The sequence below is a fragment of the Lagopus leucura genome, unplaced genomic scaffold (genome assembly GCF_019238085.1).
Source record: "Lagopus leucura isolate 7727_CA_CO unplaced genomic scaffold, USGS_WTPT01 Super-Scaffold_100004, whole genome shotgun sequence".
Lineage (NCBI taxonomy): Eukaryota > Metazoa > Chordata > Aves > Galliformes > Phasianidae > Lagopus > Lagopus leucura.
Genome location: NW_024962264.1, coordinates 9858645 through 9876293, shown reverse-complemented (window position 1 = coordinate 9876293; position 17649 = coordinate 9858645). Strand labels below are relative to the sequence as shown.

The 17649-nt window shown below is 37.5% G+C and overlaps 1 protein-coding gene across 4 annotated transcripts in view; it reads left to right on the top strand.

Moving 5' to 3' along the window:
- The window catches only part of INPP4B (inositol polyphosphate-4-phosphatase type II B), a 276822-nt gene that overhangs the window by 181362 nt on the left and 77811 nt on the right, over positions 1-17649 (top strand). For all 4 annotated transcript variants that reach the window (XM_042870797.1, XM_042870794.1, XM_042870795.1 and 1 more), the window contains 3 exons: positions 4981-5111; positions 10186-10290; positions 16550-16658. In XM_042870797.1, the coding sequence (XP_042726731.1) occupies positions 4981-5111; positions 10186-10290; positions 16550-16658 (345 nt within the window). The remainder of the gene's footprint in view (positions 1-4980; positions 5112-10185; positions 10291-16549; positions 16659-17649) is intronic.

The window sequence follows — 17649 nt, the reverse complement described above, 5'->3', positions numbered from 1 at the left end:
ATGTGTACTCCTGCAGACTGCGTACGTTTGGAAAGTAGTAAGTTAAAGGAGAAGAACTCTTAAAAAATTTAGACTGTACTTTCTCAAGGCCATTCTTTCTGAAGTACTCATCTCTACCTGTTGTTGTTCACCTGGTTAGTGTGAAGGAATAAATGTTTTTGTCTCAGCCCATGTTGTACTATGTTTAGCGTGTTTCATTTTATTCCTTCAGTTTAGTCAGGTTGCTTCAATATTGTCAGGTCTAAAGCAGTTACTTAGAATATCCAACTGTAATGTTAAACCTATTCAGTATTACAGTTCTGTTTTTTTCGTAAGTTTTAAGATAGTTTATCACTTGATTAAACTAGTGTTCTTTGTTAAGAACAGAATAGTTTCATTTTTTTTAAACTTGATTCTCTAAAATACGTAACCTCTGAGAGTATTTAACATGGTTTTTTAGTATGGTGTAATGCTTTTAACAATATTCGTCCATTTGAGATACTAACCTTCGGACCTCCTTGGAAGCAGTTTCAGTCGGAGGTTTGTGGTCATTTTTTTGCTCTAAAAAAGGTAATTTAGTCTACTTTTCTGCTTTTTATTAAAGAAGTTTCCTTCTCCAGGCTTTCCAGTGAGTACTTTCCACTCTCCTAAGTATTTCTTTACACAGATCTTCTCATTTGCATTCATCCCACAAGACTAGCGAACTAGTTTTTCTAACATGATAATTATGAAAAAGTCTAGTAGTTTACAATAACTAGTTCAGAAAGTTTGTCAGCCTGTGTAATTTAAGCTTGTAGTTGTGGAAGCAGCTTGTGTTGCACTAAATCAGCATAGCAAGAGAAATGTGGAACTAAAGTAGAAACTACCATACCTATTTCTTTAGAACTTGAATTGGCATATTCCAACTTTCCTGCTGCATCAGGAACGGCTGGCCTGTCTCAAGTCCAGCATACTTATTTTGTGTGATCTCTGCTGGTCAGTACAATACAGACTTTGCAATCTGTTTCGGGAATTCTTTCATGCAGCTTTCCGGAACGAGGATAAATGTAGAATTGTTAGGAAGATGTGTGCATTGCTTTTGCCTTTTAATACAAAAATAGTTGGAGTGGACATTGATGTTCTGAATCTTTGCTATTTTTAAAATTACTTTGTTTTGAACAATGGCATGGCGAAATTGTTGTGTGGATGTAGGTAGTATATAGGTAATAGTTATGTTTCTGATAGCACTAAGTCGTCTGCAATTTTGTCATTTCATGTCACTCGGGGATGCAGAGAATATAAGTTAGAGGCATTAAAATGTAAATGATTTTAATAGTTTTACATAATATTGTTTTTACTCAAGTCATAAAGGTCCACATTGTTTGTTTTGAATGAGTACTGATCAGTAAATTGGAATAAAAAAGCACCCACGAAAGTACTTAGGCGCTTGAGTAATCATGCAGTTAATAATGTGATGAATCTTGCCACATCCACTACTTCAATCTGAAAGAAATAAAGTTCTGAATAAAAACTCTCAGAGGTAAATGTTGCTTCAGCTTTATGATAGAAGCAAAAGCGTTGTCTTAAAAATCCGACTCAAGCTGATTGCTCTGATTTCACATATGATGTGTATATATATGTGAATGTATATAATGTGATGGACAAGCAATTGTTCATCACCTGCTGGCATCATGAGCTAGACCCTTGAACAGTGGAAGAGAGACAGATGAACTCCCACTCCCTTCATAACTTTTCTTCAGCATGATATCATAGAATTGTACAATAGTTTTGATCGGGAGGGACCTTTAAGATCTTGTAGTTGCAACCCCCCTGCTATCAGCAGGGACGCCTCCTTCAAGACCAGCTTGCTCAGAGCCCCATCCAGCCTGGTCTTGAACGCCTTTAAGGATGGGCCATCCATGACGTCACAGGCAACCTGTTCCAGTGCCTCAGCACTGACATAGTAAAGGTTTTTTTCTTAATATCTAGTCTGAATCTGCCCTCGTCCGGATAAAAGCCATTTCCTTTTATCTTGTAACTGTTGGATGATAGGGAATATCCCTTTGGCAGTTGAAGTCAGCTGTCCTAATTCTGCCCTCTCACAGCCCTTCTTTAGTATGAGACAAGAACCTGGAATGGCCTTGGCTCTGTACGACACTGCTTAGCAGTAACTATAAACATCGGTGTGTTAGGAACATTGTTTTTCTGCCAAAACCAGAATGTAACATCATACTGGACGCTCTGAAGAAAAGCAGTTCTGTCTCTGCTGAAACAAAGACAGCAGAGTCAGAAAAGACTGGCATGTAGTCAGTTTGTGGGGCTTAACAAGAAAATTTAGGAAGCAGAGCTTGAGTTTGATTCTGTAAAAAGGGTTGAAGATGATGCTGAGCACGGTATTTGTCATGTTGATAAACAAAAATTGCCTGAAAAAGACCTAACGGAGAGGTTTTGGAGTGAGTGAAGAAAATGATATACAGATGTATTTTACTTAGGTAACTCCAGAAGTAATGCTTTCTATTTTTTTTCTGTGCAAACTACAACAGATACTTGCACAATAACGCTAATTAATAGAGGAAATTCTCAGGGACAAAGCGCTGTTCTTTCAACGCTTTCGCCACCATTAGCGATGCATTTTTGCTAGCCATCAACAAGAGCCTGTATACCATGCTCATAAAAATCCACACCGGCAGAGGTGACCTGCTGTTTCAGAGCAGCTACAACAGTGCCTTTGCTAGGAAAATGTTGCCTATGCAGTCTGTCTTTCATCAGTCTGAAAAGATGCAAGTCAGAAGGTGCCAGATTCGGATTCTATGGATCTAATATGGATCCAGATATTATATGGTGGATGGGGTAGGATAGTGCAGCCAAGATTGGCCATGTGTTTCATGGTCTTCCAACTGCTGTGGGGCCTGGTGTTATCATGTTGCAAGAGAAAGATTGTCTTCTGCTCTGGCCTGGATCTGGAAGTTCTGGCATTCAGCATATTCAGGATGGCAATGTGCAAGTCAGAGCTGATGTTTTTTCTGGGCTTCAGAAATGTTGTTTTTGTTCCTGAGGGAGCATTTGTGGCACTCACCTAGTGCAAACTGTGGTTTTCCAACGTTGCTACCATCATTTCCAATGCATTCAAGCCAGTATCCAGCTCCATTCGCAGTTCCATGGCTGTCATCTCCCATTATGTGTGGATGAGCTGATGGAGATGCTCTTCATGTGGTGGTGTGATGGCTGTCTGTGACAATCTGAAACATGGATTGTCTTTTACTGTCATCACTGCTGAAACACACCACCTACAGCCTCATTGAGCTCACATCCACTGTTTGATCTCCATAAATGTTCAGGAATCATCCAGTAATGACAGTGGGTGCCGTGTTTGCTGCAGAGAGGAATGCAGTGATACGCTTTTGCTTCATATGCACTTCCACATCAGATGCTGTTTTACCAGTGTCCCTCTGCTGCCATCTGTTGCATGGCAACAAAATGTAACAGGATATTGTCAGGAAGGTTCACACTCAGTTGCTATACCTCCAATATCTACCTCTGATGTTGTGGGTCAATGTAACCAAGTAGGAGGCATTACTTTTGGAGCAGCCCTCATACGATACTGAGATTGCTGCAAACTTACTGCTGTGTTAATAAATTGTTCCAAATCCCATGCTTGAATTGAAAACATTAATTAGTTACTTGTCCTTTGGGATGTCTGAAATATATTAAAAATACTGATTTCCATCAATTTCTCAGTGGTTATTTCATGTGTTTACTGTTTGGAATGTATTTTGAATCTATTCAGTGAAATAAGTTCTGGTATAACACATTGCAGTGTTGTTAAAAACTCTTCAAAGATGGATATATATTTAAATTATATATTTTGTATATATAATATATATATTTATATACATTATATAGAAATGCATATGTATATATAAATATATATATAAAGAGAGAGAGTTTGAATCTCACGGGGTATTAGTATGGATTTTAAGTTGCATAATTTCCAAAGTACTTTGTTTCTATTATTTATCCTTTTCATTGAGGGTTGCCAACAATTCCGATAAGGCTTGGTGCTGTGAAGTACTGTTGATGGAACTTAATTGTGGAAAAAAATCATTCTCTTTTTAGCCGTGACTGAGAACAGAGTTGCACTGAGTCACCAGTGTGACAAACGCGCAATACACAAATAGTATCCAAATCCAAAATATTGGTTTGATTATTGTTTGGAAAAAAATAATAAAAGTGTGCTGGTTAGTCTAGGAAGTTAGTGAGCTCTACTTTGGTCCGGTTGACTCTCAGGAGAGTGTACAGGAAGACTGATAACTTGCTGAAGGATTTCCTTTTGCGTTTTAGTGTCATGTGTGGTTACCATAACATTGCTGTTTTGACCTGATGAGCACAGCTGTAAGGCTGAAGATTACGTTTTAGAGAAATTGTCACTTTCTGTTTTGTTCTGTTTTACAATAAAGAAATATGGGGGAAGAAAAGCTTGGAGGGGAGCAAGCTTGGTGTAGGGGGCATGTGACATAACTACTGTACTGATACATAAACAGACCTTTGTAGAAATACTTCCACAACAGTGTATATGAGAGTATCCTAAGAGTAGACCTTATAAAGCAGCTTCAATGGATGTGTTGGAAAAGGCGTGAAGTTTGTACTCTTTGCAGTGGTGCTTAATGTGTCTTCACAAATTATTTCTTATTGTGGACACAGTTCTTTGGAGCCTGAAAGCATTCTTGCCTACAGGGAAGAAACAATATTTCACTTTGCAGACCATTGCATTTATACCAGTTTTGAATGTTAAATTATTGTAGTATTCGGTGATTTGACGTTCTTTATTGCATGGTTAAAAATAGAGCTGAAATCAGCAAACTTAGTAAGAGGCGTGAAAACAGACCCGAGATAATAACTTGATTTCAATTGGGAAGGGCTTTTGATGTTTCTTAATAAACTATCTTGGATTAATTGGATTCATTTGGATGAGTGTTCACGGATTAAGGAATTAAAGCCGTCTCTTTTTGCCTTTTGATACAGGAATCAGGAGCTTAAAGACTTGGGAGAGCTTGCACCTCACTGGGACAATATGCGCAAAAGTGTTATTGCTCACTGTGATCAGATGTTGAGCATGTATCAGGATACCCTCGCAGAGCTTGGAAAACATACAGGTATGGAAGTAGCCTGCCCTCAGCTAGAAAATGTAACTGTCAACCTAGTCAATGCTGATGATATACTAAAGTACTCAGCAGAAATAAAACATATAAAAACAATATAATCACTTCATTTCTGACATACCAAGAGGTTCCCTGCTTCTTCTGTTTTCTTATTTTTTTGAGGCATTCCATCATGTTTTCACAATTAAGGTAGCTCATAGTTATGCAGCAACCAAAAAACTGGAAAAGTGGCTGTGCCTCTTTAAACTGCATATTCCCTTGAATGTACTGCTCTAGTAATATTGAGTACCATCTGACAGCTGGAAACAGTCTTAGGGAGTTCTGTCAGGTTTTTTGAAATACAGGTTGCATTTAAGAGTGTAGAGAACAACTGTAATACGTTTTACAAATCCTTAATGCATTTGTCATTGCCCAGGTCACATCAGAAAAGCACATAATTTATGTAGGGTGCACAGTCTGCCCACAGTCCAGAAGTAGCACTGTGTAATACTTTTGCTTTTTTTCCACGTGTAGTGGTCTGATGCACGTGAGGTGTTCAGTTATGTTTGTCAGGATCTTGTGGAATGTAATGTATTGTAGTACCCACACACAAGTTGAGTAAAGACAGCATCAGTGACAAATGTACAGAGAGGCAATGGGTCTTTTCATCCTGTAAAATTCTTGATAAAATGAACAAGAAAATACTGCAGAATAAAGTATTTATGCTTTCGAATTTATTTTGATTGTTCACAAATAATTTAAAGAACTTAGGATAACTCTTTTGTATTTGGGAAGACTGCTGGATTACTTCCTGGTAACACTCTATTTTGAGCAAGCTACTATTATATTGTTCATAGCATGCCTTCCACCTCCAGTATTGCTTTTGAGATAGTTCTGGAAGGAATTGTGTAATTGTGTGTTCTGGAATTGTGTTCTGAGTGACTGCAGAGGCCTTGTCGCTGCTTTCTTGCTAGTGATCCTCATGATCACCACCTTATTATGCATTTTCTAAGGCTGTGCTGATATTATTGGATATGCTGTTTCACTCTGTATTCTCATTATTAGTTATGTGACTCTGTATGTATAATCTTGCCAGAGGTTAGCAGGACTTTGTGCATTGTGCATTTACATATACAGTGTTTGGTTACATCTTCTGAAATATTAGGTAATTACAAGGGTTAACTTGCATTGTTTTAACTGTTCCTAGCTTTTTACAGTTGTATAAAAAAGCCCTTTTTTATTTACTGAGGAAACTGTATGACTTCAGTTCAGTATACAACTAGATAGTTTTAGAGACTACATTTTTCCTTCACAGAATTGGGCAAGTTTTTTATAATTTATCTAGTGCATTTAGTAGGTGAGACACAGATCCTTCTTTTCCAAAATAATCATTAAAACTGTCAGGTTATCTCAGGTCATCAGTTATCCATCGCCTTATAGTAGAAAACTGAGCGTGTTATTTGTAACCTTGTATTATTCAGAGATAGCTTTTTTTGGGGGGGGTTACAGGAAAAGAGAAATCCTGTTTTAGTATGTCAACAAAAAAAGCCCTTAACTGAAACAAAACGTTTTGGCAGCAGTGGGGGAGGAAGCTCATCTGTTACACTAAATGTGGGATAATCAATAGCATTTTGGTTGCACAACTGTAATTTCTCGTGTTTATGATTGCTTACCATCATCATAATATCCCAATTATGTTTTTGTCAGACTACTGTGTGAAATGACTTAAATTTCAGCATTTTAACTAATACATATTTTCTAATGCTTTGTTAGATTTTGAAAGCATTCCATAAAATATAGTATGCAAGGAATCATACAGATGATGAAAGGAACCACTATGTTAATTAACACTTTGAGGAAAATATTAATATGACCTTTTGGGATTTAAAAAAAGGGGGGAAAAAAGATAATTTATTAAATATAAATTGTGCAAGGCCTTTATTGTGACAAGTGAATTTGAAAAGGACTGATGATGTTAAATGATTTGTCTTAATGAAAAATATTGGAAAGATAACTACTCATAGCCAACGTGAGTTCAAAAAAGGAGAGTCCTATTTAACTTAAACTCCTTTTAGGACAAGGTTATGAACCTGGTTGACCAAGGAAAATCAGTTAATGTAATCTTTTCGAATTTCAGTAAAGCCTTCAATATTGTTTTCACAGTATTCTTATGGACAAAATATCCAGCAAACACTTAAACGAGATCACGATGTGATGGGTGAGCAATTGGCTGATGGATAGGGTAGGACAGGCTCACCAAGAAGCTCTGTATGCAGTTTTGGCACCACAGTATTGAGAGGACCTTAGAGAGCATCCAAAAGGAAAACGGTGAAGGGTCTAGAGGGCAAGGTGCAATGGTGAGAGGCTAAAATCACTTGTTCAGCTCAGAGAAGAGAAGGCTGAGAGTAGGTCTCGTGATGGCCTACAGTTTCCTCAGGAACTTCTTTTGTGACAGCAGTAGGGAATGGCATGGATTTGCTCCCCAGGGCAGTGGTCACAGCACCAGGCTGACAGAATTCAAGAAGTGTTTGGCCAAAGCACTCAGAAATATCGTTTGATTTTTGAGTGGTTCTGTACGGAGCCAAGAGATGGACTTGATGATTTGTAATTCTAACTGTGGTGGACCAGGGAACCCAATGTTATTGAAGAGCATAGAGCCAGCACATGAAACAAAGTAGGAACTTCACTTTCAAAAGTAAACAGTCTAATGATTGTACTGAAGATTTGAGCTAAATGAGGAGGTTTTAAGTTGGAGGTCAACATTGAGTGACATAACTAGATTTCATGTCTTGAACAACTTTTTTCCTCAGTAATATGCTGTTGGTAGAAAAACTGTATTAGGGAAAATCCTTATTTTTTTGGTGTGTTAAAATTTGTGTTAAAAAGCTCAGTGGTATATCTGTACATTCTAGAACCTATGAATAGTACAGTAATTCTGAAGACGACAATATTTACTTAAAGTCCTGTACTATATTTATTCATATTGAATCACAAATTAAATCAGATGATAAATCCTTTGGGCAGTAACTGTTCTTTCAGAGTTCCACAAAGATCTAACATTTTTTTACATTATATACCTTACATATGTGGAGGCAGAGATGGGGTAGGGAAGGGATGGAGGAAAGGGAATTTAATTGTATATATGTGTATAGAGTCAGACTAGAACACCAAATTTGTATTTTAATCCTCTATGCAATGAAGGACTTTGCTGCCTAAAATTCAAGTGAAATCTGGAACAGATTTAAAGGTGGCTGAGAGTTCATTTTGCTTTTAAATTTCATTTCTCTGGCAGTATTAGTCTATATGGCTTGTACTTAGGTTGGAACTTGTATCCAACTGTAGCTACACACATTGCTTTTAAAATCTTGTGACAGCTCAGGGCATATCCTGCTTTTTTTTTGTACTGAACTTGAATGACTTTCAGTTCTTTTGTGGTGTAGTGACAGAAAGCCATCTTCTCCCGGGCACATGGGTGAAAATATGGGTAGTGCAGGCAAAATGCTAGCCCTGACAGCTGACCAGATGGGGTGAAACTTCTGACTTCAGGAGTTATCTGATGTTCCAATATGTTGTAATCTTTACGGAGACATTAAAGTGGTCTTTGCAGAAGTTATGTTTGAGTAATAGGAATAACGAAAGCACAGATGGGTAAGACATATGTTGAATGCTTTGAAGATGTGTGCCTAGGATGAGAATGCAGGATTTGCAGCCAAAAAGAGAGACCATTAAGATGCATTTTTGCACCTGCCCTCTATGGTCTCATACAGGTGGCCTCAGCCCATCAGTCCAGCCTGTCCAGATCCCTCTGTAGGGCCTTCCCGCCCTCAGGCAGATCAACACTTCTTCCCAGTTTTTTGTCATGTGTGAACTTATTGAGGGTGCACTCAACCCCCTGGTTTCCTATCAAATCTGAATCGGTTACTCCCAACAATAGCTTTTTACAACCTTTGCTCTATATCTTCTTTCAAATAATTATTATTTTAAGTTGTTAAGCAGCCTATGCAGATCTACAACTGATAGATGAAGTACCTTTTCCTTGCTTAGCTTTTTGCAAATATGTTAGTACCTCTGTAGCCTTGCTTTTTTGGCGTCATTGGTGCCATCTGGCAACATTTGCACTGGGAGTCTAAAACATGCTTAGTTGCCTTGGAATTTGTGGCAGTTCAAACAGATAACCTATGGGAAATTCTGTCTGAGCAAGTAAAGAATTTCAAATGCATGTTTTTCTCTCTACACACAAGAAAATGTTGAACCTTTTCAGATATTTTTGTGGAGGAATGGAGAGAAATTGGAGATTGAAATCAGAAATAATATCAAAGGGATTTTATTTTAAACAATTAACAGGTAAGATGGCAGGATGCTGAAAATCCTATCTTAGTTGTGCTGCCTGAGTGAGAATGTACGATCACCTCTCTTTACTTATAGATGACCTGTACCTTTGTGTATGTGCACTGCTAAATATCTCCAGGTAAATCTTGTTTATTCACATGAGGCTTTAGTTGTATACCTTTCTACCACCATAGAGTTGCTCTTAATCTCGTCCTTCTGAAGCATGTTGGCAGATTGTTGCTTTTTTTTTTTTTTTGAGAGCATTGTGCTTTTTTTCTGATACTGGATTTTTTTAAGAATAGGAGTTTATAGCTTTTCTTAAGCCGTTTTGTGCTTCTATAATTGGAGCTTTCTGCGAAGAATACATAGCTCAGTCACTGTAATATTTTTCATTTGATAAAAAAAAAAGTTGGTGAAAATGAAGTACTATCGTAGCTCTGTACCACTGTGTTTTTCAAACAGAATAAACATAATGCCCATTAACTGTGGCTTATTACTAGCAGACCTATTTCAAGCCGCAGGAAAAATATGCGTATCACCTAGAATAAAAAATTAAATTGTTATGTGAATTAAAAGCTGTTTTGTTGCTTGTAATATGGGTACATGCTGAGACTCAGTTAGTGAACCATTCTTCTCCTAATATACAGTTACACATTAAAAGTAAATTAAGGAAGGCTACAAGTATTGTCCTCACATTAAAAAGATGACAAAGCATCTGCAGGGTGCTTAAGATAATGATTCTTTAAACTTTTTTTTTCAGGTTCTTCCTTCAAGTCAAGCTGTAGCAAAGGAGAAAAAACATTAGAATTCATCCCAATAAATCTCCATCTGCAGAGGATGCATGTGCATAGTCCTCGATTGAAAGGTAAAGCATGGTTTGCAGAGAAATCCCCTAAGTATGACAAAGTATACTTAGAAATACAATTAAACTGACAGCTGAGAGTTATGGTTTTCATTTTAGCCTTTTTTAAGAAGCAAAAATGTTAATTTATATATCCAGTTTCAAGGGTCAACATCATGTAGATGTAAAGCTTTTGGATGAAACGGTACAACCACTGTAGGCCTGAAAGGCAGTCTGTTTAGAGAGTTGAATGTCGATGATTTTTTTTTCACTTAATTGAAGGATACCAGCAACTGTTTTGTTAAATTGTTTAGATGAAATGTAAAAATGCTTCAGAAAAAAAAGACAGCAAGTTTTGGTGTAGAAAATTGATTCTTCAGTAAATTCATCTGCAATTTGAACTTAAGTGAATTTGGAATACTATTGAGGAGGAAGTAATTTCACCGGGAAGAGTGACTTTTAAAGAAAATTTTGAGATTAATTTCATGTGGTTTTTAATTTGCTCTTCACTCAAGTTTAGTGTAAGATATATGCAGTATCCCATGATATGGACTTGCTGTGTGACTATTCCTTGTTGTCTTATTGTTTTTTCTTTTCTTGATAATCATAGAATCATTAGAGTTGGAAAAGATGACCGCATGGTCATCTAGTCCAACTGCCCTGTGGTCAACAGGGACACCTACAGCTAGATCAGGTTGCTCAGACTCCCATCCAGTTTGACCTTGAATGTCTCCAGGGATGGGGTTTCCACCATCTCTCTGTTCTGGAGTGTTCAGCACCCTTAACATAAAAATCTTATTTCTTATATTCAATCTAAATCTCCCCTCTTCAATTTTGAAACCATTGTTCTCTCACTACAGACCCTGCTAAATAGTCTGTCCCCTCCTTTCTTATAGCTCCCCATTAGAATACTGAAAAATTGCCATCAAGTCTTCCCAGAGCTTTCTCTTCTCCAGGCTGAACAACAGCAGCTCTTTCAGCCTTTGTAATAAGATGGAGTTTATGAATTCATTATTTAAGAACTTGTACTGCTGTAGAGGTATTTAATTATTCACTTCATTTAATGGTCCCTAGAAACTCCGTGTAGACACTTCCTGTCATTGTTTTATGTCCAAATATGGAACTTTCCTGCTTGACTGGATTTTACTCTCAGGATTGTTCATCTGCCTGTAAATATCTAAGAAGTTGATTGAGATATTTCTGAAGAAATTGAATATGTATTGTCCTTAGAGAACAACTCGTAAGTAAATCATGAGAACAAAGAAATGACCAGCTACCTCTTCCTTCACGTATCTCTAAGGAATTTTGAATCCTACATGCACACGTACCCACTGCTGAGACTAATGAAAGCTATGAGTCTGTGCTGAAACCCAGAAATCACGTCCGATGTTTTCTTGCCTCGTCTTCTGAAGCCACAAGCTTTTGATACTGACCACAGATCTTGGAAAACCGAGCGGTTAACTAAATTTCTATTATATTGTTTTTAGTAAGAATTTCAGGAGTTGCATGCTCTTCTTGTGCTTATGACTTCTCAAACAAATGCACACAGAATATATGTGCATTGGAATACATTTGTAATTGTAAGTGTGGTTAAAAATATTCAGTTGTGCCAGTACAGATCTAATACTGTATTGTTTCATACTGACGTGCTGCATGATATTCAGTAGTATTCACATGTGTTTAGGGCACTGACTGAATTTTTCGTTATGATCTATAGTGCCAGTGGTTTTGTAAAAGCCTGTCTTACCTTTCTTGTTTCTGAGGTGTTTTTCTTTCCACTGTGGTGCTGGAGATAGTGGTAGAGCATGCTAAGTTTCTTCCCAGAGATCGTAGGGCGGACTCATCAGCATAGGTGATGTAAGTAGCCACGAAGAAAAATGTTATTTCTAAACTTAACGTATCCTATTTCCTAGGAAACCTTAATGAACGCAGTTCTGCTCCTGTCTAAATGAGCTCTTTCAGTGCTGTTCTCTGATATGTAAGCATTTTCTTAGTGTTAAATGCAATTATCTCAGAATTATCATGAAAAAAGAGTATTTATACCTTCTGGAAAGTGGGGGTAATTTCCTATAATGTGTTCTGTCATTTAATAGAGAAGCCTGCTCCTTGGATGTAGTTTTAGCAGCATCCTATGCAAATGCAACGTTATATTAAATGACCATAGTATAATGAATGCCTTATAGACAGAGATCTGTTGGATTTGCATGCACTCTACACATGTGCAAATTACACTTTCTAAGGTGTCTTAGCAGTACAATCTTGTACTAGGCAGATTATATAATATTAGAGCTGCTTCAAAAGCAATGCCTCCCATTTTATTACATTGGCCCACCACATCAGAGGTGGATATTGGTGTAGCAGCAGAGGCTGAACCTTCCTGACAACATCCTGTTAAATTTTGTTGCCATGTGACAGATGGCAGCAGAAGGGCATTCAAGTAAAATGGCATCTAATGTGAAAGTGCTTATGAAGCAAAAATGCATCACTGAATTCCTCTCTGTGGAATCCATTGCATCCATTGACATTATTTGATTTCCAAACATTTTTGGAGACCAGACAGTGGTCTCCAAAAGTGGTCTTACAAGCACAGCCTTCAGCAAATAGAATGATGTGCACTGTCTTCTGGGATAGGAGAGGGGTGATCGTTATGGATTTCCTGAAGTCCAGAAGAAACATCAGCTCTGACTTGTACATTGCTGTCCTGAATAAGATGGAAGCTGGAAATTCCAGAGCCAGGCCAGAGAAAAACAGAATCTTGCTCTTGCAACACGATAACAGCAGGCCCCATGGCAGTTTGAAGACCGTGGAGTACATAGCCAATCTTGGCTTCACTGTCCTACCCCATCCACCATATAATATCTAGATCAATATAAGATCCATAGAATCTGAATTCAGACTTTGATCTGGTCAGACTGATTAAAGGCAGACTGTGTAGGCAACGTTTTCCTAGCAAAGGCTCTGTTGTAGCTTCTCTGAAACAGCAGGTCACCTCTGCCAGTGTGGATTTCTATGAGCGTGGTATGCAGGCTCTTTTTATTTCCCTTTACACTAAATTAACTGGTCAGTATGTTTAGGATGTTTTGGTAGCACTATATTATAACAATGGCAGAAGATAATTGAAGGTGATTGTACTTGCTTTTTGTTGGATAAATGGTTTTTTGTATCAATTACTCAGCATCCCATCTGTTTGGTTTACTACAATAAGCTTCATTTTATGAGCACTGAAGAGCTTTGTCTTTAATTAGGTATATAGTGATAATTTTGTACAGTTTGTATCATTTGCTGCTCGTTCTGGTGTGAGCAGCACACTGATATCAGGTTGATCCTTTTCCTCACTGCCTTTACTTGTCGTGTATCAAATGGCAGCCAGAGTATCGCAAGAAGCGCGAACCATTCGCGCAAGCACATGAGCCATAAAGCAGTCATTTAACCCCTGTGCTTTCAGATACCTTCTGTCTGGGGATGCAAGGTAGTTGTTAACCACATCTTATCATATGCATGCGTATGGATACGTATTGTTCTGTTCAGCATTTCTGAAAGTAGGGTTGCTTTTACTGACCTTTGATAATCTTTGAGGTTATTACACAGTACTGTCTTGTAATAGCAGATAGTTTCAGTCGGAAAATCTTTGAGAAAAATACCGTTTTACTCTGAAATAACTGTTATCTGTATCCCTATCTATTTGTTAAGCACAACTTTTTGGTCTGTTCATCATACTGCGGAACTTAAATGTGTATGTGTATAGTTCTGATTTTGTCCCCGTTTATACAAAAAACATACTTGTTTCGAATGAATTTGGTGGAAAGTTGCTTCTGTGTCCAGTTCAAGACAATGATTGCCTCCTGTGAAGGCAAGAGAGTTGTTTCAAGTTCTAAACTGAGCTGTGCTTCTAGAAATCTCTCAGCTCTTTAAATTGACTGGATTAAAACAAGGTTTGTGGAACTGTGTTGCAGTGGTTGTCCCCATGGTGCGCCTCTTTTACTCAGGACATAGTGATGAGCAGGTAGTTCATACATCTGCAAGGTGAAGGAGTTGTGATTTGGCAAGTGTCTGAGCATTTCACCTGTATAAGGAGCGTATGAATGTATCTTTCCATCAGGATAATTAAAGTGAAATATTAAAAGCCCGATTTCCTCCTTTTATTTAATGCTGTGGTGTTGTTTCTTTCCCCTTTCATTTCTGAACTGATTATTTGAGGGAAAAGTATTTTTCTTTTCCCTTTCCTTCTTCCAAATATCAATTAATTTTCAGTTTTTGTGGAGCATGCTGACAACATGACACAACTCTCATCACTGTTAGTGACATTTTAAGCTTTTTCTCTGCTGTGGATTGTTGCCAACACTTGTCTTTTCTTGACATGGGTGGTGGTTCTGAGTCACTGGAACATTGCTGTACCAGTACACTTGTGCTGACAGTGCACACCTTTCATGAGGAGCTGCACTGATGTGTAAATGGAGCACATCACAAGGAATTTTTCCCAAGATCGCACCACTTTCCAACAGAGCATATTCTGGAGAGATAGAACAACCCATGCCCATCACCATGGTGATAGATGTTTTCTTTGCTAACCTTAGTCTCCCGTGTTCTTTTTGCACATGGGAGGTAGCTCAGCTGATCTGGATGTGTTTGCATCTGAATGAGCTGCTTCTTGATATATACTAAGAGCCTACGGTCTCAATGAAAGCTCCTCTGAGCAGATCCCCCGAGGTACTTAAAATCAGTGTTTTTAAAACAACTCAGCAAAAGCACTAGGACATGTGGTCTTTGATGTATTTTCCTTTCATTTTGAGTTCTCTGAAAACATATTCAGAAGCCGTTATGCAATTAAACTGTAAGTTCATCTCTTACTTGATTTTCAAGCCTGCGTTGTCTAACTAATAGAACTGTGGAGCTCCAATAGCCCAAGATTGTGTTATTGATAAATGTCGATGAAGATCTGAAAGAATGGACTACTAAAGAATCTTGAATATCACTTGAGGCTAAAGATATTATGTTGCTTCTCCTTTTAAGAAGGAGCTGACGAGCCACCAATTCATTAGAGTTGGAATCAGTTTGAGTGAATATGTTTTGAGATTCAGCTCTGGAAGTAAAACATAGTTCATTAACTCTGAGTCATTTTTACAGTGTTCTTTCTTCGAGCGGTTTTTATCATCAGAGTGCAAGAGAAGTTCTATTTTAGGAGAGGGTGAGATTTTAATTTACATTGAGAGCTTCCTTGATGAATAAAACAGTTCACAAAATAAAATTAAAAACAAAGTAAAATAAATATTAATGCTTCCTTTAGAAGAATGTTTTAAAAATGCAATAGTTTGGCCTGTGTTTTTATACCTCCAATGAATGCAGCATGATACTGCTTAGTGCAAATGGGAATTCAAACTTACAAGAGTGATTGTGGATGGAACTGTCCTCATCTTCATTCTCACAATTGCCAGCCCCAAATGAGAGGCAGTTTCGAAAAAAGCATTGCATCTCCAGTTCTGTAAGCATACATCTATAGGAAAAAAAAAAATGATTATGCATATCATTACACACAGAGTAACAGCAGTTTGTCACGTTCAGCAGCATACTTATTGCACATCTTGGTAACTTTTCATCTGAAGACAGTTGCTGTGTTTATAAGCATACATAAAATTAACAAGTGATTGAAAATGAGTCTTAAATGCAGTGTCAAGAAGGTAGTTATATCTGAAAGTAGAAGCTAAACAAATTCAAACTGGAAGCAGAGTGGACATTTTTACTGGTCAGTTTGAGTAGTTCTCTGGGGATAAAAAAGAATTTAGTGTCACTTGAAGTTGAAATGAAAAATACATGAAAAATAATAGTAAAAAGTTTGCTCAACCATCAAGACATTAGCTCGATGCAGTAATCATTAGCTGTAATTCTATAACCTGTATTAGACTATTTCATCACAGTAGTCTCCCGACTCTAAAGTGCATGAATCTGTGCATTTCAACCTGACTGCGGTTTAAATAATGGAAGATGTAATAAAGTGAAATACACAAAGGACCAATTTACTTTGTAGCTCTGTAAACTGCAGAGCTAGAGTATTTTTCTTTATGTGGCATATAATTTAGACATAGTAATAAATCAGGTAAACTTTTGAATATGTGCAGGTGGCTGTGTAGAAAGATTGATTAGCTCCTGGGCCTTCTTGAGACACAGATTCTTGATTATTCCTTGAAAATAATAGATTTATTCTTCTCGTGTATTGTGGAGTAGATTAGTGTTGCCATGCTCTGGGTATAGGTTGACACAACTCTCTGCTTGTCTTTTCTCGTTCCAGATGCTCTGTATGATGTAATCACTGTGGGAGCCCCAGCAGCACATTTCCAGGGATTTAAGAATGGTGGTCTCCGAAAACTGCTGAGTAAATTTGAGGCAGAAAGGCGAAAGTAAGTATTTCTATAATGGCTAAGCAAGTATTGTTAAATCTGCCTTATAACGTTAGTTACAAAACAGTTTCCCCCTGTTTTTGTGGATGCTTGAAAAAAATTAATATCTATTACAACTGGGTAAGCATTCATTCATAAAACTACAAGACTACAAAACTGAAGCACAGTTAACCTGCGGTGCCAAGATTTATTTTGGATACAAATGCTAAGCATTGAAATTTTCTTGCCACGTTTCAGGGAGCCTGAGGAATACCTATGCTAGAAAACGTGCTGTTCTAAATGAGACATCTCTTCTGTAATACTTGAGCTCAAGTAGAAAATGGCTATAGACAACTTTTCAATAACAAAACAGTAGGTTGTGGTACAATCTTCATTTCTGACAGCCTTGGGCATGTGAGCCGAAACACTTCTCAGCACGCCTGTGAAATATATCAGAATGTATTGGTTTTTCTTCATAAAATCAAAATGACACTAAGTAAAGGTAAAGGCCTGAACTAAGATATCCGTTTGCTTTAAGTTAAACCTTAAGCATGTACAGCAATGTTAGTTGAATGTCTTGCTAACAAAGTATTATCCACATATATTTTTTTGCTATGGCTGCCAAGTTTTGAGCAGGCATAGCTCTCACTGGCAGCACTGTCTTTGGGGTGATGTAACTTTGGTGACTGTGTTACTATCCGTTCATATTCTTTACAGAAAAAAAATCTGAAGTCATACTAACAAACTTATATTTGAATACTGACAATGGTGGAGTGCAGCTTCTAGCAACTTGCTTGCCAATCCTGAAGAAAAGATCACTTAGCATGTGAATTTTCACAAAACAAAACGAAGAAACTTCCAAAACTCGACTTCCTTTCTGTCTTTGAGGAGCTTTCAAGGGAAATTCAGTTAGGGCAAAAAGTGACTGGAAGCAAGCCCTGAATATAATTTTGCTTATCTGAAAATTTAAAATTAAGGGTATTTTAAATAGATACTTGTAAGGGCCATTGTC